The sequence below is a fragment of the Pleurodeles waltl genome, chromosome 8, assembly GCF_031143425.1.
Source record: "Pleurodeles waltl isolate 20211129_DDA chromosome 8, aPleWal1.hap1.20221129, whole genome shotgun sequence".
NCBI lineage: Eukaryota > Metazoa > Chordata > Amphibia > Caudata > Salamandridae > Pleurodeles > Pleurodeles waltl.
The window spans coordinates 824,731,298-824,753,712 of NC_090447.1; the positions used below are offsets into that span (position 1 = coordinate 824,731,298).

The 22,415-nt window shown below is 46.5% G+C and overlaps 1 protein-coding gene across 4 annotated transcripts in view; it reads left to right on the forward strand.

Moving 5' to 3' along the window:
• The window catches only part of LOC138250333 (acetylserotonin O-methyltransferase-like), a 480,756-nt gene that overhangs the window by 414,775 nt on the left and 43,566 nt on the right, over positions 1–22,415 (forward strand). The window contains exon 10 of one of the 4 annotated variants that reach the window (XM_069205107.1): positions 1,739–6,008. The exons of the other annotated variants lie outside the window; for them this stretch is intronic. Within the exon in view, the coding sequence (XP_069061208.1) occupies positions 1,739–1,758 (20 nt within the window). The 3' untranslated portion in view covers positions 1,759–6,008. Of the gene's footprint in view, positions 1–1,738; positions 6,009–22,415 lie in introns of those variants that run through there. 4 annotated transcript variants of the gene reach the window in all.

Consider the following 22,415-nt stretch of genomic DNA (forward strand, 5'->3'; position numbering starts at 1 on the left):
GAGGTACTGCTTGTGAGCCGGGAGGTTTGGACCGACAGTTGCAACCTTTTGTTCGATTGGCTTAGTTACCTACAAACAAAAGTGCTGTCATCCCTAAACCAGCAGTCTTGCCTAGAGCAAGAGTTCAACTATGACAGCCTTAACACATGAGCTGGACATCCCCTCTGAGCAGGAGTTTCTTGCTCACTCAGTGTTACCTGTTTTATATTGGTCCTGAACATGGTGGTTGTGTGAAGGGCTCTGATATCGTGTGAACTTTTCAGTGTTTTCCTCCCACACTTCTAAAATTGTTCTTGATTCTAGTCTGCACTAGTTACTGTTATTGACATGTAACCTCTTCTTGTTTATCACTCCTCCATTTTCCGCAGCCTCTGAGTCTTTTCACTTGACATTTTCACTCCTCCCATTTTGTTCCAAAACTTAGGGCCAGATTTACAAGGTCCTATCGCCACCGGATCATCACTTTTTGTGATGCTCATGTGGCGCTTATCACTGCTCTATATTTACAAGGAGGTATAATGCCACTTTTTGTGGGCCCTTCGATGTAATTTTCTGTGTCAGAGGGGTGTGCAATGAGTGGTGCAGTAGGCATTCCATTGCAATACCCATTGCTTTTGACGCTGCCCCAGATTTATGAGTAATCCTAAATCTGTGGCAGCACCAAAAACTAACGCTACCTCTGGACATGGCAAAACGAGGAGGAATACTTTTATTCATCCTCGGTTTTTGCTTTTTCTATGTGTGCTGCATAATGCAGCACACATAGAAGAAGCAAAATGCCATAGATGTCTCTTCCTGCACATAAACAATCGCTCCCCTCAACGCAGACACCCTTTCACTATGGTGCAGGCAGCCTAACTTAGCCCCGGCGCAGGGGAAAATGCAGGGCTGCGCCGTATTCTTATGACTAGGGCACAGCCCTGCATTTCAAAACTTCAGATTTTGGCGCAGTACCGGGCTGCACTAGTTTCATGTAAATCTGGCCCTTAATCTGTCTATTAGGTCAATGCTAATGTTCGTTCCATGAACCTTTCTAACAGGCCGCCAGTAAAATAACATCAATCTTTTAATTTTAATTAAACTGTTTTTTAGTGGAAATTGATTAGCTTCTATTAAAGAAAACATGCCTTCGAAATGGTTCTTGTATTGTCTTAGGACTGTGAGCATTAGGAGCCTGCGGCCCTGGCGCCAACTCAATGAAGGGATTAGGCAGTCATTCTGTGAGGTTTTAAGGTGTGGTCATTAACGGTTATGAGTTAATGAGAAGTCAGTTGAATGTTATTTGGCTAAAAGAGCTGTTGCCGTTTACTGTGATCATAGCTTGCACTGAATATGAATGATGCTGACTTTGGTTCTATGCGTAGTTTTTAGATAAATTGTATTTTGTCTTTTTCAAATGTGTGATTTTATTGAATTTATTTAAAAATTGTAGGGGATCTTCAAAGGTTTTAACTGTTTTAATACTGTATTGGCTTTTCTACTTGGCTTTTTTGGCTTTAAATAACCGAATAAAGTATTCTTGACTGACTGACAGATGAATATTGTACACAGATGATTAAAGACAGTGACTACAAGCTCTGTGTGTGGCATGTCCTTGTGCAAGCTCCCGGGCTGGGGAGGATGCACTCCTTTTGAGGTTCTTTTTGGGATACCTATGTATGTCCTAGATCTAGATAGCCCTTGTTTGGTGGCAGCAGACAGACTTTTTGATATAAATGAATGTCTTACTGTCTTACAGCAGCTTCAGCAATTTTATGATGATAATTCATCCACCAGTGCAGCCACCTTAGGAATAAGGGATTTGCAAACAACTTATACAGGCTGGATTTCTAAAGTTTGAGTTCTGGTTTGTGAGAAGATTGCTGTGAAGAAGAAATTTGGCCCATCCTACAGAGCACCGGTCCCAGTCCTGGGAATACAAGGTACCAGAACAGTCATCTAACCACCGCTGCCGGGCTCTAAAGTAAACAAATTTGTCTCCATCGACAATATCAAATTGCACCATGTGGCCGATCCTGCACAGTAGACCCAGAGGTCCATTGGGTAGTTCCCGGTCCCCTCTCACTACCGAACAGGACATACCTCTTCAAAGAAGAAACAGCAACAATTCTTACTAAACCACCATGTACAATGATGCTACAAATGTCTCTTTGAGCATGGGGAGGGTGGAAAATGAGCTTTTGCAGAATTCTTTTACCACTTCACCGACTGTCCAAGATGTGGCTGTTTCCCACTCCAATTCAACCCAAAAAGACGACAATACTGTCTTCTATAAACCTTCACTCAAAGTGGATCCATCCACCAGTAATGCACCGGATCCTGTGTTTGCAGAGACTGCTTCCAGTTATTTAATCAACCTTGATGACATTTCTTCAACTTCATCTGAGCCTGCAACTGAGGCTGTTTCAAAACATGTAAGCTGTACATATGGCTTAAAAATAACTATCTGTGGATATTTCTGACATTGCTTGCCTTTCTGTTATGGATTTGTTTTGTGACTTTTCTTTCTCCTTATAAATAGTCATTATCTTCCTGAATGCTCTTCTGTCGAGCCAGTGGATGAAGTTCTAACTCCATATCTTTCCTCACATAAGGTCTGAAGAGATTTCTCCCTTGTGAACATTTCAGCAGTACCAATTCCAGATGGCATTATGTGGGATAAAGTTCCCTTTGATATATAGGGGCCTACTGAGTTCATATAAATTCCATATGTGTTTCAATGACTGTTGTAATTACACCTGGTGTTGTTTCTGATGACTGGGATGTTCCAACAGTTGATTCAATGTTTGCTGAGCTGCAGGAGTATACTGTATTTGAAAGTGATGATGTGTACACTAACACAAAGAATTATGGGTAAATGTTCTGTTATTACAATTGGGGACATTACTACCTGCACCGAGCAACAAGACATAGATCAGTATTTAATACACACAGTGGGAACAGTGCTCAGCTCCATCTGTGGGGAGCCCAAAGCATTATTTAGACAAATCTACATATTTTTCTGGGCATGCCATTAAAAATGCAGAGTCATACTACTTCAAGTTACCACCTTAGGAAGATTTTTCTAACAAACACTAAATTGATCTATTCAGATGCCTTTGTTTCCCGACTTTCAGTTGAAGGATACGAATACTTGATGAACACTATTGGTGTAAAAACTGTATGGGAAACACAAGATTAGCAAATTCAGGGTAGGGAAGCTTTATTCAGAGTATGCCTTATTTCTGTTCAAATGATATTTCTAAATGAGACAATTCAGCAGGCATCCTGACTAGGGTTAGCAAAAATGAAGGAAATGAATGTGCCCAGTATCTCCACACCGGACAAATTTAGCAACTGGCAATCCTTCCTAAATATCACAGTGGAAGAATTAAATGCAAAGGTTCAGGATGGTACCTATAATTCTTCACTTTCCAGTCCTGGTGCGTGGTTATTGTTGCCAATTGACACAAATGGGTGTCAGGTCCGTTTTGTTCATTCCTCAGGGGGTTTCAGGGCTAGCCTCGCTTTGTCTCAGGTCAACACTCGGGTATAGTTACCACATACAGTGTTGGTAAACTGTGCCAACAATGGTTCCAGACTACCACCTTCGCAGCAGTTAAAGAACATCTCAATAAGCTATCTGAAGACATGGACTCACAAGATTTCTTGTTAGGTCCGGGAAACCCACGCTCTAAACGATTTCTATATGCTGTATACAATGAGATCTGGAAGATTTCTCAAATGGAAGCAGCTGCATGTTTAAGACAGATAGATAACGAAAATGTGTCGATAACGGCATGAATACTCTGTCCAACAGAATGTACACCCTGAATAATATAGTGTCATCTACAATTGACATCATTCAGAATGATATTTTCCTTCTACATCATGGACAAAATCAGGTACGTTCCATCATGCGGTTAGGTTGAACGTTACAGAACCCGAAAGATGGCCGCGTTCCATGGAAATACATTAACAGTAGTGACCTGTTTACTGTTTTCAGTTTATCCAGAGAATAACAGATATTGGCTAAAAGGGAAGCGAGTTTCACAATGCTTCATTTAGAAAAGATAGAAAAGCTGCCTTTCATGGTTGCAGAAAGTCCATCCACAGTATGGCTTGTACATGGCATTATAAATCTGCCCATTCCCACCTTTCGTTTCACGAAATGATTGAAACTTCTTGCCGTGGGCAGATACGAGCAACTAGGAGATAGCTGTTTTAAAGAAGAGTGAGAGTTGCTCTTTAAATATAAATGTCTGAATGGCGAAATAAAGGTCTTTCTCAGTGGAAGCGAATGTGAGACTAGTGTTAGTCATTCGCTGATTTGCAAACAGGTGTCCCTTCACAGCCTTTGCAATGCGGGGTCGCAATCTTGGCTTGTTTGAGATTGAGCTTTAGAGTGTTGTCTGCTGCAGAAACGTTTCAAGTTGTTAACGTAAAATTATTGAACCTGTTACATATGCCTTCAATTATAGTGATGATATACTGGTGCTTGGGAAAACACGGAAGTAACATGATAAGGCTCTCAAACAGGTGTGTCAGTTGCTTACAGCGGCAGGTCTCTGATTGAATGCCGAAAAGTGTGAATTTCACAAAACAAAACTCAAGTTCTTTGGGCATGTATTTTCTGATGGAGGGATAACCTGGGTCCTGATAAAGTGCAAGCACTATCAGCCACCAGTCTCCGACAAGATGTCACCATGGCACCTTGGTACAATCCTTCTTGGGCATGTCTAGCTATTGTTCAGGGTACGTTCATGACTTTGCCACAGTAAGTTGGCCAGGGCATGCACAGGCGTGGGTCCCTTCCTCGCTGTGCCACGGATGCAAGCTATCCTGGCTGATGAGGGGTGATACCTGGAAATTGGTCCCAGGATGTTTGTTTACAGTCCAGGGAGGACCTGGGCTGGCAGTTTGGGTTGGACTGTTCCCATGGGGGGCAAGGCCAAGACTGATTTGGCTGGGTCCAAACTGGGGTGGCATGGTGAGCAAAAGAATGATGGATTTAACCCAGGTTTGTGACTGAGGATGAGTGTTTGAAACTTTTCAGCACTCTGTCCATTATCTTTCTCATTTGCTAAAGTGGCCGTAAGTTTGCCAGGTTAACGCCAGACGTGGGTCCCTTGCTCACTGTGTCACTGGATTCAAGCGAGCTTGGCTGATGATGGGTGATACCCCAAAACTGGTCCCAGGATGCTTGTTTCCAGTCCAGGGAGGACCTGGCAGTTTGGGCTAGACTGTTCCTTTGGGTAACAGTCAAGACTGATTTGCATTTGGCTGGGTCCAAACTGGGGTGGCATGATGAGCAAAAGAACGATGGATTTAACCCAAATCTGTGAATGGGGGTAAGTGTTTGAAACGTTTCAGCACTCTGTTCATCATCCTTTTGTGTTGCTGAGGTTTGTGCTACTGACACTGCTCAAAAACATCAGATGAAGACATATGCTGCACAGTGTCATCAAACTCAGGAGATCATGTTCATTAAGGGTGACTGGGTTCTAGTCAAGAAAAAATGAAAATGAAAGACAGAACTTCCTTTGATGTTGAACCTTTGAAAGTTGTGCAGCACAAGGAGCACATTATAGTGATGCACCGTCCTGGCAAATCTGTTACAAGAGACTTGTCATATTTCAAACATCTGTCTAGCAAGTCATTGGTCCATGCAGCCCCTGAAGAGGCTGTTCCACTGAAAGTCCTGATCAGACACTAGACTCTGTACCCTCGGGGTACACCTCGGCACAGTTCAACTACTTCATATCACACTGTCTCGCCGAACTGTGCGACCACTAGATGGCTAATCAAAGAAATGTAATGCTGCTATTTGTTCATATCTTTATTTATGTGTTTTTATTTAACAAAGGGGGAGATGCAGTGTCTTAAGACTGTGAGCATTAAGATCACGGGGCCAGGACAGACTCAATGAAGGGATTATGCAATAATTCTGGGATGAGTTTAGGATGTGGTCATTAACATCTATGAGATAATGAGAAGTGGATTGAATGTACTACGCTGATGAATAAAGATGTTGACTACCAGCTCCATGTGTGGTGTCTCCTTGTGCATGCTTCCGGGCTGGGGAGGATGCAACAGTACCTACATTAAATGAAAGTATTTTCCATATTGCCACTGTACTGCTCAGATTTAACTGCATAAACAGATAAGGTAGAAAATGGACTCTTGACTGAGGGCCATAGATTTATGGTATATTACCTTACAAATACTTGTAGAGACCACATCTCACCCGGGAGGGTAGTCAATGTTAGAAATTGGGTATCTAGTTGGCAGAGATGTACACCCTTGTCCAAGTAGGGACCTTAACCCTAGTCAGGGTAAATCACACACAATCCAAATTATCCTGTGCCCACCCTCTGGTAGCTTGGCACTGAGCAGTCAGGCTTAACTTAGAAGACAATGTGTAAAGTATTTGTGCAATAAATCATACAGTAACACAGTGAAAACACCACTAAAAATACACCACACAGATTTAGAAAGATAGATAATATTTATCTGAATAAAATAAGGTCAAAATGACAGAGATTCAACACAAGTTGAAATATCACGTTTGCAAGTTAAAAAGAGTCTTAAATCTTAGAAATCAACAGTTGTCTCTCGATTCCACAAAGTACCTGGTATGTGTAAAAAATATCACGCACAGAGATCGCAGAGGAGGAGATGCGTGGAAAAATAAGGTGTGGATTGAATTTTCTGACGTGTCACAGACGTTGCGTTGTTTCTTTTCATGCAGCAAGGTGTTTGTGTAATTTTCTGGCACGCAGTCTTGGTTCCTCACTGCGATGCAGGGATCTTTTTGACTCCCAGGGATTACGCAGGGAATTCCTGGGTGCTCTGGAAGAAGTTACAAGCATTGCATCGATCCAGCTGGGCGATGCATTGAATATTCCGTTGCAAGGCGAATTTCCAACTGGGAGTTGGGCTGTGTCATTCCAGTTCAGCGGTGCATTGTTTCCAGCCGGCAGTGCGTCGATTTGGTAGGTGATGCATCAAATGTTCGGTTGCAAGGCAGGAACTGACTCGAGTTTCCACTCAGGAAGTCGGGCTACATCATTCCGGTTCAGCTGTGCAACGATTTCTCGGTTGCAAGGCAGGCCTGCAGGCCGGTCTTTGGCACATAAGGCATTTCCTGAAGAGATGAAGTCTTTTTGGCCCTGAGACTTCCGAAAACAGGAGGCAAGCTCAATCCATGCCTTTCGAGAGCACTACTCAGCAAAGTCAGAGGTAAGCAGGGTAGCAGGGCAACAGCCCTTCTCAGCAAAGCAGTCCAGATGAGTCCTTTAGGCAGCCAGGCAGTTCCTCTTGACAGGTTGCAGGTTTAGGTCCAGAAGTGTCTGAATTGGTGGGGTCAGAGACCCAGTTTAGATACCCCAAAATGCATTTGAAGTGGGGGAGACTTCAGAGTGGTTTTGAAGTGCACAAGTTCCCCTTTCAGTACAGGTCTATCTGCTAGGGTCCCTGTAGGAGGTTTGACAGTCATTTTATGAGGGCAGGCCACTAGCCTTTGAAATATAAGTGTCAGACCCTCCACCCTTCCAACCCAAGAAGACCCATTCAGTATGCAGATGAGTGCAGGTATTACTGAGTATCCTGTGTTTGGGGTTGTCTGGGTGAAATGCACAAGGAAGCTGTCAGCCAGTCCAACCCAGACATTGATTGGAGACAGGCTGTAAGGCACAGATGGTTTTTAAGAGCAGAGAAATGTTCACTTTCTAAAAGTGGCATTTCTAAAATAGTTGTATAAAATCCAGCCTCACCAAAAAGTAGGATTTTCTATTATCATTCAGGCCATACAAAATATGACCAGCATCTACCACTCAAACAGTATATAAGGGCAGTCCTAATGCTAGCCTATGAAAGGAGCAGGCCTCATAGTAGTGGAAAACGAGTTTTTCACCACCAGGACATATAAAACACATATATGCATGTTCTGCTTTTTACCTACATAGCACCCTGCCCTATGGGTTACCTAGGGGTGACTTATATGTAGAAAAAGGATTGGCAAGTACTTTTAAATGGCAAGTTAAAGTGGCAGTGAATGGCAGTTATGAGACATGGCAATCGGGCTAATATGTGGGTGGTACAATCAGTGCCCCAGGCCCACTAGTAGAGTTTAATTTACAGGCCCTGGGCACATGTAGTGCACTTTACTAGGGACTTATAAGTAAATTAAGTATGCCTATTGGGGATGAACCAATGTTACCATATTTAACGAAGAGAGCATATGCACTTTAGCACTGGTTAGCAGTGGTAAAGTATGCAGAGTCCTAAAATCAGCAAAACAGTGTCAGAAATGTGGCTGGAGGCAGGCAAAAAGTTGGGGAATGAGCACTCTAAGGCTACCAGGTCTAACATTCAGGTACTAGCAAAGGAGCTGACTCTGCTGACCAAGTCTGTGGTCTAGGAGATGAGCCTCATCTTCAGTTTTTTGTAGAACTCAAGGCCCGAGGAGGTGGCTCTGATGTACAAGGATGTAATTATAGGCTTTAGCGCAGAAGTACGAGAAAGTTGACCACCAGCTCAGCGAATGTGGGCGATGAGTGCAAGTGTTCGATGAGGGACCACCAGCTCAGCGACTGCGGGCAACGAGTGCAAGCAGGAGGTAGGCCAAGTGGAGGATTCTGGTTGGGTGTGAAAATTGATCCAGGCTGTTGCGGTAAGAGGGACCTATATCATGTAATGCTTTGTACATTTGTGTGAGGAGCTTGAAGAGTGTGCATTTGCTGATGGAGATACAATGGAGATCTTTGAGTTGGGCAGTGTATGTATGGGATGGGTGCTTGAGTGTGTGCCCGGACCCTGCATATTATATGACCTGAATTCTTATGGTCAGTTGGGGAGTAGTGCTCACGTACAGTGTAGTGGTATAGTACAGTTTGCTGGTGAAAAGGACCTGGGTGACTCTTCTCTGTGTTGGTTGGGAGACCTTTGAAGATTCTTTTTAAGGATCTTTATGGTGAAGAAACAGGAAGAGGCTACTGCATTAACTTAGTTTTTGACTAAGGGTTGGCTGTCTACCATTAGGCCTAATTTTTGGCTTGGTTGGCTGGGCCAGGTGTAGTTCCAAGGTCTGTTGGCCACCAGGTAGAGTCCCATATATATCTATATATATGTTCTTGCAGAAGGGTGCAACTGTGTTTTGTCTGTGTTGAGTTTCTGACTGTTGGTCTTTCTCCAGCTGGCAATATCTGACATACAGGAGGTGAAGTTGGTCAGGGTGTTCGATGTTTCATCAGGACGGGAAAGGATGAGTTGGGTGTCATTGGCCTAAGAGATATGGATTCCATTCGATTTTATAATGGGGGCAAGAGGCACAATGTTGGTGTCGAATTGTGTGGGTGTGCAAAATGATCCTTGAAGTACTCCATGAATTAGGTTGGTGGCAGCCAAGGTGTCGGGTACCCATCTGACAGGCTGGGTGTGTCCGGTGAGGAAGGAGGAGGAAGGAACAGATCCAGTGGAGAGTGGGTTCTCTTATGCTGGATTTGTCAAGATTTCAAATGAGAATGGGATGGGAAACAATGTTGAAGGCGGAAGACAAGTGTAGTAGAATGAGAGTTGCGATATCTTCTTTGTCCGTGATCAGTGGGATGTCATCTGTGGCAGCAATTAAGACAGTCTTGGTACTGTGGTTGTGCCCGAATCTCTATTGGTTGCGGTCCAGGAAGTGATTGTTGTTAAGATGCTAGGCCAGTTGTTTGCTGATGAACAGATTGGCCATCAGTGACCTGTGAAAGGCTCTGCCAGAAGGGATATCTCAGCAGAGGCAAGGAGCACAATGAAAGGTATAAATGAATGAGTGCTAGCTCTCAGAGACTCAGTGGAATGATGTGTGGATGGCTAATTAACAAAGAGCATGATTGGTTGTGAGGTCTGTAAAGAAAGAGCTTTCAGGTTTCCCAATTGCTTAGGGAGTAGCTTGACTTGCAAAGAAGAAACACTTGAAGTTGATAAGCTACTCACACATGGAAATGGGAAACATTGAGCAGTGAGCATATTGTAGGAGGGGATCTTTCAGGACTAGCTGTTGGTGTAGTGAAGGTTGTTTAAGGATCCTATGGTTTCCAGTGGAGAGATTTGATGGCCAGCAGTACGGTTTGAGAAAGAATATCTAAATAGGTTTGAGGGCCAGCTGAATGTTGGTAAAGTAGATGGTCAGGAGAGTCAATGCATTTCTTCGAAAGTTGAAAGAGATCCTAAAGCTCTGGTAACATTCACCGAGAGCTGATGTAAAGGATTTGAGCACTAGAGGCGAGGGTCTGAACAGTGACAGAAGGTGAAACTGATGGATTCATAGGTCGCAAGGCGGAATATAAGTTCTTGGGATGTAAAGGCCAATAAGTGGTGAAATAGTGGTTATGAGTAGATAGCAAAGTCAGCTAGGAGGTGATGAGTTCCAGCTGAGCAATCTAAAGGACTCTGATGGCTGCTTGACAGGTTTAGATGGTAGTGTAAGGTCTATATAAGCTATTGAGTGTGTGCGGGGGGTTCTGGATCGCTGAAGGATAGTAATGAGCCTGCTAAAGGCTGGCAGAAGCAGTTTATGGGCCTCTTTTAGGGATAACAGGGTGAAATTCTGAGGAACAGATAAGAGATACACAGGGATTCTTGAAGTAAACCTGATGAACATCTGAAGAAATTGTCACAAATATAATAAGCAGTGTGTCACTTCTACTTGCACCATGGTGGGTCCAATCCAAATTGATACTCTCACTAGGTATCCTCAGTGATCCACTGCTCCAGAACCACTACTTTAGAAACCAAGGTAATGAAGAAGAGCATCCAGGTATATACAAGTCCTCTCAAACAAGTGTTAATAGTCCAATCAAAAAGATCATATTATCAAAACCTTTTTGATAATGTCACTTCAAAACTTTATTCCATTTCCTTGGAACACCATTCAGCCCAGCAAAAGGGTTTTGTCAAAACATGGACTTCATCAGGATTAGTATTTTGACTTTCTCATATTGATTGCAACCTTTACTTAAATCCATTTTTTCACAACCCAATCATGTACATGATTCTTGGATTTGTGTCAACAGGTTCACAGCCGCACAGGGTAAGTTTTGATACTCCTACACATTGGGTTGTGATAAAATAGATTTGAGTAATGACTGCCATCGATATGAGAAGGTCAAAATACTAACCCTGATGAAGGCCATGGTTGGACAAAACATGCTGGATAGGCTTAAGTGAGCTGAGACCAATATTGTAACGCTGACCCGCAGGAATGTGGTAATACAAAGTTCCCACCAGTCAGCCCGGTGGGAACATTGTAATACGACAGGGGGTGAGGCCGCTGGGTTGACGGCCATCTCATAGCCACGAGTTTGGCAGTCGGCTCGTCCAACCACCAAACTCGTAATGAGACCCTAAAACTCAAATAAGAGCCACACTTTCCTTTCCTTCAAATACAGAGGCCCTTTGTCCTTAAAATGCATGAGTAAATGATGAGAATGTATTTGGAGACACAACTTCTGCCAAAGCGTTATCTGAATTGTGAGCAGAACCTACAAAAACATGTCAAATTGCTAGAGAAAACTACTATTCATCTAGAATTGACTCCAAATAACTCCACTAGTAAATTCTTATAAGTATTAACAAAACTCTTTGATATGGATGCCAGAAAGAAACAATATTACTCCCAGAAGTTTTCTTCCTCCTGCCTATTCCTACAAAATCACTAGCCACACACCTCAAACTGAGCTTGTCTTTTGATCGTTGCCTGGTATCATTTGTTCCAAAACTGCACCTGGGATAACTCATTTACTTACCAATCTTTGCAAAATTTCGGTATCCAAAGGACCTGGACCACACTCTTGGAAAAAACAAGCCTCAGTAAGACCTTTTCTATAAAAAGCTATGGCCATCCGTGAAGTATCAAGAAGTGTCAGGCTGTTTTCTTTGCTCCCACAACAATCCAAAACCGTTTAGACAGGCAAATTGCCAACTATCTTCATTTTTAGGGAAACATAGGTTTGCTGGTTCAGCCCAGTCACGTTTTTACCTGTCACATGGTAGGATAATACATTTTTTCCTGTGGCACAAATTCTAAGTCTCATTTTGGTCAAGGGAGGAAGTCTACACTGATCCTTTTAGATCTGTCTGGGGCATTTGGTACTGCTTTCTCTGGCATCCTAATCCATTGTCTGTATTCCACCAGAATACAAAGTAATGGTCTTCCCTGATTTCATCATTTTTTTGGCTTACTGTTCTTTGGCCATCCAACTTAACCCTTTGTGTTCTCTCTTGTTGAGTTCTACATTGCTTTTCTCTCCACCCACCCCTATTAAGTGTATTTTTCTTAAGCTTCAGAGCCCTTTGGACTCTTGAATGTAGTGTTCAGATATCAAGCAAACTGTTGGTATATCATGATACAAAAGGTCACTTTGATCATGCTTGTATTCTAGCCTATTAACAGTGGCACATGAATAAAGACTTGGAGCCAAATGTATATGTTGGTAGTATGTATAAGCCATTGCAACGGCAACGGAGTATACATACTGCCAAAATCATGGTCCGACCATGCAATTTAGATGCAGACAGACTATTGTGTCATCACCATAGCCAAACCTCTCCAATGGCCGGACCGAGTAAGGGCCATAAGAGAAATGACTCTGGCCCTCATTACAACCCTGGCGGTCGGTGTTAAAGCGGCGGTAAGACCGCCAACAGGTCGTCGGTAAAAAAAATGGGATTATGACTGTGGCGGAAACTGCCAACATAGACAGCCACTTTAACACTCCGACCGCCACGGCGGTACAAACAAACAGAATGGAGGTCACCACCCATAGACAGGCGGAAGACAATGTACCGCCCACACTATTATGACAGGCCAATCCGCCACCTTTTCCGTGGTGGATTCAACGCGAACAAAAACACGGCGGAAACAGGACTTGGAAGGGAAAAGACTCACCTTCACACACCCCACGAGGAACCACAATGCCATGGAGCCTGAACTCCAAATACTCCCTGCAATAGTCTTGCCGCTCCTCTACCAGGAGCACGACCGACGGCGGTGACGGCCACGGTGAGTACTGCACCTACAACACAGGGGAGTGGGGAGGGAAAAGAGAGTGACACACACATGTAACACCCCCACCCACAACAACACACACACCAATACATGTTGAAACATTACATTTACACCTCCAATCCCCCCTGGAAGAACGCAAGGACAACATGAAATGAGTGTAACCATTGTAATCATGCAAAATCCATTAGCCAGAAATATATATATACACATCAAACAATTATGTTCAACAAGATTTCAAGTCCAGGTATTGCACCTACATTGTCCGTGGGCCACTGGGCCCAAAATGCATGGGCAAGGCCCACACTCGATACCCAATCAAAACAGAGAGAACACTGCAGGGGCATCTGAACAAAATAAAACAGGCACCTCAGGGGGAAGGGAAGGGGGGGCACCTCAGCCGGATGAGTGCACGTCGCCAGCTCCACGAGGGGGCTCCATGCCCATTGAAGTATCCTGGGGAGTGGAAAGCCACAGTCTCTCAAGTCTCTCCAGTGGGTGGTTTGCCCACTGCTTTATCCTGGGGAGTGCAAAGCCACAGTCTCTCAAGTCTCTCCAGTGGGTGGGTTGCCCACTGCTTTACCCTGGGGAGTGCAAAGCCACAGTCCCTCAAGTCTCTCCAGTGGGTGGTTTGCGCACTGCTTCATCCTGGGGAGTGCAAAGCCACAGTCTCTCAAGTCTCTCCAGTGGGTGGTTTGCCCACTGCTTTACCCTGGGGAGTGCAAAGCCACAGTCTCTCAAGTCCCTCCAGTGGGTGGGTTCCCCACTGCTCTATCCTGGAGAGTGCAAAGCCACAGTCTCTCAAGTGGATGCCTTTCTCCACTGGTTCTGGAGGGGGCTTGGTGCCCAGAGTGCTTCATCCTGCCAAGGACTGAGGTAGTGGATGCCTTTCTCTATTGGTTCTGGAGGGTGCTTGGTGCCCAGAGTGCTTCATCCTGCCAAGGACTGAGGTAGTGGATGCCTTTCTCCACTGGTTCTGGAGGGGGCTTGTGCCCAGAGTGCTTCATCCTAACAAGGACTGAGGTAGTGGATGCCTTTCTCCACTGACAGTGGGGCAACATGGAAGCTGCCTAGGCCCCTGTAAATGACCACCAGCCTCGTACGTAAGACCACTGGGAATTGCAGCCATGTCAGCGGTGGGGCCACTGGCTCAGGTTGTCGCGGGGCCGCTGGCGGTGCTGGCGGCGGGGTCACTAGCGGCGGTGCTTGCGGCGGACATTGGGGCGGCAGTGCTGGTGGCTGGCACACTGACTGCCGTGCTGGGGGCCGGCACACTGACAGCGGTATTGGCTGCAGTGGCAGTAGCGGCGGTGCTGGTGGCGGCCTCACTGACAGCGGTGCTGGCGGCGGTGGCAGTAGCGGTGGTGCTGGTGAAGGCTCAGTATCTGGGGTGCTGGCGGTGGTGAGAGAAAAACTATATGGGGATGCCCTAATAGAGTAACAGTAGCTCAATCAGGGAAAAATACAGTTAAGAGAAACTACAACGTGAGCTACCTAAATAATATAATATCTGAAGTAACAGATACACTTCAGAGAAAAAGCCTTATAAGGACTGATAAATATCCATTGATAATTCAAAGTCGTATGAGAAAACAATATGCAGCTGCTGAAAGAATTAAAGGAATGACAAAAGATAACAGGGAACTAAATCTCAACTGAACACATTTTAATGAAGCAATATAACAAAACACAAGGAATCAAGAAATATAAAACATGTATGGAAATATATATAACGTTAAACTTCTAAATCAGGCACACCACAATCAAACTAGACGACAAAGAATGGATAAGAAAGACATATGAGGTAAATGAAAAAACAATTAACATATAAATCTACATAAATAAACTAACGTGTCTGAAATACAGTACATACAAACATGTAAAGATTGTTTCCAACAATACATAAATGTACATTGATATCATACTGATAAATAAATATATATATATATATAGATTGATGTTTAGAAAAAATTAAATTAGAGTGGTGTTGAGACAGGGATACTCTTAGGGAACCAAAGGCCTACGCGCGTTTCGGTGTTCCTATTGGTTATAGGTCCCCTTCTTCAGGGCCAATCCCCTTAATAACAAACAACAAAGTTCATTTCAGCAACCAATGTTCTAATTATTTTTTCATTAAATACTTGGTACGCTGGAATCTTGTAGTCATGTCATTGAAGTAATATATAGTAGTAAATCGAGCAATGTTCAGAGCTCATGGTATGTCCAATCTTTGAGATGGACATGATAACATCAATTGGACAGGAAGGACGATCTAACGGGGCTAGAAAAAGTTGCAAGAACTTGTCCTAAGATGTATGGTCTCCGATAGGATTTAATACATACTGGATGAGGCTTAGGAGGAAACGAAACCCGTTCGCCGATGCTGTCTCCGTAATGTAACGTGCTGGCGGTGGTGGCAGTAGCGGCGGTGCTGGTGAAGGGCTCAGTATCTGGAGTGCTGGCAGAGGTGGCAGTGTCGGCGGTGCTGGTGAAGGGCTCAGTATCTGGGGTGCTTGCGGCGCTGTCCGTGGCGGCGGTGCATGTGGCGGGGCCGGTGGCGGTCTTGTCTGCCTTGCAGGTTGGCGGCGACGTTGACTTGCCTTTCTTTTTCAGGCCCTTCCCAACCTTGGATGGTGCCGCAGCTGTCTTACCACTCCCAACTGTTGACTTTGCTGAGCCCTTGTTGGCAGGTGTTTTGGCCTTCTCCCTCCGGGATGTGGGCAACTTCTTCTGTTTTGGAGATGGGGGAATGTCCTTGGCCTCGCTCCATGGGACAATGGCAGCCCTGCTGCCTGGCGCACTCCAAAAGCCGGGTATTGCTGGCACCACTGTGCCCGGTGATGTGGTGGCTGAGGTGCTGGGTTGGGACCTGGAAAGGTGGGCGCTAGGGGACGGAAGGGGTGGGGGAGGTGAAGGGAAGAGGTCAAGGTTTGACAGGAAAAGTTTTTTAGACACACTGGGACGGGAAGATGGAGGGGGTTTGGGAGTGGAGGAAGAGGTAGTGGTTGTAGGACTTTGGGTGAAGGTGCATAGGCTGGAGGCTGTCGTGAGGTGGGTGGCTGTTGTGTGGGTGTGTGACTGCGTTTGTGTACCATTGGGAGGAGGGCTCACAGACACAGTGGGAGAGGACACAGGGGATGTGTGAATGGTAGTGGGGGTGGTGAGTGCACGTGTGCGGAGTGTGGTGATGGGCATGCTGGTGATGGGGGTAGTGGCTGAGGATGTAGTGCATGCAGGTGTGGGTGGAGACGTGACAGGGAGGGAGGGGGAGACGTGGAGGAGGGGGACACAGTTGAGGCAGTGGATGTTGGTATGTGTGCATGGGTATGATGCTTGTGTGAGTGCCTGTGGGATGTGTGGTGCTTATGTTTGCCAGAGCCACCCTTGTGTGTTGAGGTGTGTGCATGCTGGTCTGATGGTGTGCTTGGAATAGGCTGAGGTACAGGGGATTGGGTCTGGGTGGAGGAGGTTGGAGGGGGGAGGCTGGACACAGGGACAATGGCTGCCATCAGTGCTGAGGCCAGAGTATGAACTGCTCGCTGTTGGGCTGCCTGGCCAAAGTGAATGCCCTCCAGGTATGCATTTGTCTGTTGCAACTGCCTCTCTACACCCTGGATGGCATTCAAAATGGTAGACTGCCCAACAGTGAGGGATCTCAGGAGGTCAATAGCCTCCTCACTGAGGGCAGCAGGGCTGACTGGGGCAGGGCCTGAGGTGCCTGGGGCGAAGGAGATGCCCACCCTCCTGGGTGAGCAGCCACGGGACACATGCTGAGGGGCTGCTGGGAGGGCGGTGCTGGTAGGGGAGGTGCCGGCAGTACCTGTAAATGCGGGGGCACAGAGGGGCCCGCCACCACAAGGGAGCTCCCATCAGAGGAGGAGTCGGTGTTGCTGGTCTCTGCTCCTGTCCCCGCTGTGGAGCTCCCCTTGCCCTCCGTCCCACTGGTGAATTCTGACTCGTTTTCTCACCCTCCAGGGCCATGTGGGATGCAGCTCCCTCCTGCTCCGGTGGCAGAGCTCCTCCGTCTGATGATGCTGATGCACACAGGAACAGGGAGACCACAAAAAGTGGGGTAAAGAAAATAGAAAGACATGTTCAGTGCATGCAATACCGCTATGTTGGCGGACACTACAGACACAGCAGCCCTCTGCACTACGTCATGCACTTAGACTTCCCTAATTCATCACAGGGACATGGGGTACATGGCCTTTGCCCAATTGCTGCACGCATGGCAGTGACAGGAGCCTTACTAGGTGTAGATGGCTCTAACCACTGGTGGGGTTTGGGGGCCACTTAGCCTGCCTCACAAAGGGTCCTTGCCTACAAGGCTCGCCCTAGCCTAGGTGTACCCACTGCCCACCTACCACACCCAGACACCTCCAATGCGCGCAGAGTCAGATAGATGTGACGGTACTCACCCCCTTGTGGCTGCTGTGATGCCCTCAAGAGCCCATCCAACTTCGGATATGCCACCGCCAGGATCCGGAACATCAGGGGGGTCATCGTGCGATGGGCACCCCTCCCACGTTGGGAGGCCATCCCCAGCTGGGCCTCCGCCGTCTTCTTGCTCCAGCGGCGAATGTCCTCCCATCTTTTACGGCAGTGGGTGCTCCGTCTGTGGTGGACCCCCAGGGTCCAGACGTCCTTGGCGATGGCACGCCAAATATCTTTCTTCTGGTGGGTGCTGACCTACAGGAATAGTACAGGGGAAAAGGAAAAACTTTAACCATCCGGACTGCCAGAGTCATTGTCCCACATTCCCACCCTTGCCCTGACGCACATACACTCACCGTCAGATCATGCAGACCTCACCCCCGTTTATCCTCCATCTACACCACTCAAAACAGGCATTGCCCATACAACATGCTCACAGTGTACTCACCTGTTTGTCTGGAGGACCGTAGAGTAGCGTATACTGGGGGAGGACCCCATCCACTAATTTTTCCAACTCCTCCGATGTGAAGGCAGCGGCCCTTTCCTCAGACACATGAGCCATCGTCGCTTCCAGACTGAGGTCACAGCAGCACTTGCAGTGTAGGTCCTCTCCTGTCGAAGATCAGGTATCAAGTGAGTGAACAGAGAGAAAATGGTGGTCACGTCCATGGCGGTGCGTACTGTCATCGTCGGCGTACATCGTCATTGGCTCCTGGGACCCATAGGGCCCAATGTTAACCAATGCAGGATTGCGCCGCGGTCTTCGACCGCCTACCGCGACAGTGTACAGCACCAGCGCAGTTACCTCATATCCCCTTGTCCCACATTACAGGTCAGGCAGATGCCATTTCAGGTGGCCACATGGCATTATTTTTTAATGCGTCACACATATATAGGCCTTGCATATACACAGAGACAGGCACATAGCGTATTGACAAATGTGTGCAATAATGGTGTTTTTTTCCTACCTCAGTGTTGGCTGACTTTGTGCTCGCTGTTCTCATCCATAGGGCACGTCCGCTGAGGCAGGTGAGGAGATGGCCGCATCCTCCGGTGTACAGACCGCTGGTGGACCTGTCGACAATGGAAGAGCGACATGTTATACTCACCTACAGACTTGATCGTGCCACAATCCAGGAACTGTGTGCCCAGTTGGAGCCAGATCTGATGTAAGCTATCCACCATCCCACAGGAATCCCCCCTCTAGTGCAGGTGCCCTCTGTGCTCCATTTCCTGGCAAGTGGGTTATTTCAAACAACAGTGGCCATAGCATCAGGGATGTCCCAGCCTATGTTTTCCAACGTGTTGTCCAGAGTGTTGTCTGCCCTGCTGAAACACATGCGGAGCTACATCGTTATCCCTCAGGTGGAGGATTGCCTACAGTGAAAGGTGACTTCTATTCCCTGGGACATATCCCCAACATCATAGGTGCCATTGATGGGACACATGTGGCCTTGGTCTCCCCGCAGGAGTGAACAGGTGTACAGAAACTGGAAGAGCTACCGTTCAATGAATGTGCAGATGGTGTGTTTGGCCGACCAGTATATCTCCCATGTGAACGGCAAGTTTCCTGGCTCAGTGCATGACGCTTACATTCTGAGGAATAGCAGCATCCTTTATGTGATGGCGCAACTCCAGAGGCACTGCGTGTGGCTATTAGGTGAGGACATGGACCCTATACCTTGTGAATAGTTGTCTGGGGTTGTCCCTAAGGGTTAGTGTGTGTCTAACAGTTGTCCCTTGACATTTCCAGGTGACTCTGGGTACCCCAACCTGTCATGGCTACTGACCCCAGTGAGAAATCCCAGGACAAGGGCAGAGGACCGCTACAATGAGGCACATGGACGAACTAGGACAGTGATAGAAAGGACCTTTGGCATCCTGAAGGCCAGGTTCCAGTACCTCCATATGACAGGTGGTTCCCTATTCTACTCACCAAAGAAGGTGTGCCAGATCATCGTGGCCTGCTGTATGCTGCTCAACTTGGCTTTGCAACGACAGGTTCCTTTTCTGCAGGAGGATGGTCAAGAAAAAGGTCTTGTGGCAGCTGTGGAGCCTGTGGACAGTGAATAAGAGGAGGCAGAAGAAGAGGACATAGACAACAGAACCACCGTGATCCAGCAATACTTCCAGTGAGACACAGGTAAGACGACATCACTGCCTCCTACATCTGCTAAAATTGTTAGACCTATCATCTGTCTGTCACTTTCATCCAGTGTATGGACCCTGTTTTGTCACTTTGCTATTCAATTTCACAGATGTAAGTCCCACTGTGTGACCTCTGCTATGTTACCTCATGGACTACAGCTGAGGAAGAGGAGGCTCTCAGCACTTTAGAGAGCCCTCAGACGACCGGACAGCACCCACAGGAGTCCCAGGACACGGGGACAAAGAAGGTGCAAAATGCGGTTGGTGCAGCACTACAAAGGAAGGTCCTCTGCCGCCAGAGGTCAACTCAGCGAGTGCTGGGGAACTGGGCCAGGCTGTGCATGAAGAAATTTTGTGAATAGTGCACAGAGGCCTCAGGAGGTGAAGAAGACTCGGTGCACAGGGATACTGTTGTACTCGGGGAAGGCAAGCACTTACCTCCTCCAAATTGGGACAGCAGGACCTCAGGGCAGTCTGTGTCAAAGGAATCCATCACCTGTGTTCCAAAGAGCACGCTCGTTGCCAGCAGAAGAGTCCAAGAGAACCAGTCATCGACTTAGAATGTGCCTGCGTGAGCAGGGAAGTGACTCCGTCACACCACAGGAGATTTCTTCGGTCCTTCTGGTGCAGGGTGAAGACAGGGAGTCCCCAGAGCGTGCACACCATGGACACTGTTGCAGTTGTTGGCTGGAGCTGAAGTTGCAAAGGAAAAGTAGCCCTTCTGGATACTTTCTTGCTGTTATAGCGGTTCCAGGAGCAGTCTGCAGTCGATCCGAGGTCAGCGGATGAAGAAGTAGTTGCAGAGAATTCCTGAAGGAAACCTGAAAGCAGAATCTGAAGAGAAACCCACAGAAGAGACCCTAAATAGCCCTGAGAGGGAGATTGGCTACCTTGTCAGGTATGGACCTATCAGGAGGTGTCTCTGATGTCGCCTGCTGGCACTAGCCACTCAGAGGCCTCCAGAGTGTCCCCACACCTTGCAAAGCAAGATGGCTGAAGTCTGGGACACACTAGAGGAGCTCTGGGCACCAACCCTGGGGTGGTGATGGACAGGGGAGTAGTCACCCCCCTTTCCTTTGTCCATTTTCACGCCAGAGCAGGGACTGGGGTCCCCGAACCGGTATAGACAGGTTTATGCAAGGAGGGTACCATTTGTGCCCTTCAAAACATTTCCAGAGGCTCTGGGAGGCTACCCCTCCCGAGCCTGTAACACCTATTTCCAAAGGGAGGGGGTGTAACACCCTCCTACCAAAGGAAATGCTTTGTTCTGCCTTCCTGGGACTGAGCTACTCAGATCCCAGGCGGGCAGAACCCTGTCTATGAGGTGGCAGCAACTGTAGCTGCATTGCAAGCCTCAGAGAGCTGGTTTGGCAGTACTGGGTGTCCATGGTGGAGCCCCCAGGATGCATGGAATTGTCTCCCCAATACCAGATTTGGAATAGGGGACAATTCCATGATCTTAGTCACCTTACATGGCCATATTCAGAGTTACCATTGTGAAGCTACATATAAGTATTGACCTATATGTAGTGCGCGTGTGTAATGGTGTCCCCGCACTCACAAAGTCTGGGAATTGGCCCTGAACTATGTGGGGGCACCTTTGCTAATGCAAGGCTGCCCTCACACTTAGTAACTTTGCACCTAACCTTCAGTAAATGAAGGTTAGACATATAGTTGACTTATAAGTTACTTAAGTGCAGTGATAATGGCTGTGAAATAGAGTGTGCACTATTTCACGCAGGCTGCATTGCAGGCCTGTGAAAGGGGTGTCTGAGCTCCTTATGGGTGGCAAAAGAAATGCTGCAGCCCATAAGGATCTCCTGGAGCCCCAATACCCTGGGTACCTAGGTACCATATACTAGGGACTTATAAGGGGGGTCCAGTGTGCCAATTGAAATTGGTAAATGAAGTCACTACCCTATAGTGACAAATGTAAAAGCAGAGAGAGCATAAGCACTGAGGTTCTGGTTAGCAGAGCCTCAGTGACACAGTTCAGCACAACTGACAACACACACATCAGGTCAAACATTATGAGCACTGGGGTCCTGACCAGCAGGATCCCAGTGAGACAGGCAAAAACATGCTGACATACAGGTAAAATTGGGGGTAACATGCCAAGAAAGATGGTACTTTCCTACAATGCTAGAAACACAAAACAAGATCTTAGGGATCTGTTTTGGGTTTAGGAGGTATCTGGGGATAAGGCCTTTCAGCAGAAGGTATACGAAGAAAGCCAGGAAATTAGAAAGTATCTGGTCAACAAAAATTTAAAAGAACCGGCAGATGATAGTTAAAGTTGGAAGAATAATTCAATGTGCTTCAACTGTCTCAAATTCCAAGATCGTGAGCAGAAGCTCTTTTGAATAGCTAATGCCCTAAAAAAGATGCCAAATGCCAAAGGAAGTTGTGGTATACAATTGGAAGTATATAAAGTCTTCATTAAGGATCTTCTTTCATTTTGAACAAAATTATTCAGCCAAATCAGAGAAGGAATAGAGGTTCCTAATTCTTTCAAGGAATCCATAATATTTAGCTTCCTGAAAAAAAGGCAAAAATGTGCTGGATCCCAATGCATACTGCCCAGCAATCTTGTTTAGTTCAGATTAGAAATTGTTGATGAAAATTTGGGCAGATCAAGTGTTGGTGGGGGCCCAGGCAGTTATATATAAAGACCAGAGCGGGCTTCTCCATCAAAGATCGATGGCAACAAATACACAATTTTTATCACATGCAATAGATTGTTTTTCAGTTAGCCAACACAGAGCCATAATCTTAATGATGAATGCTGAAAAGGCATTCGATT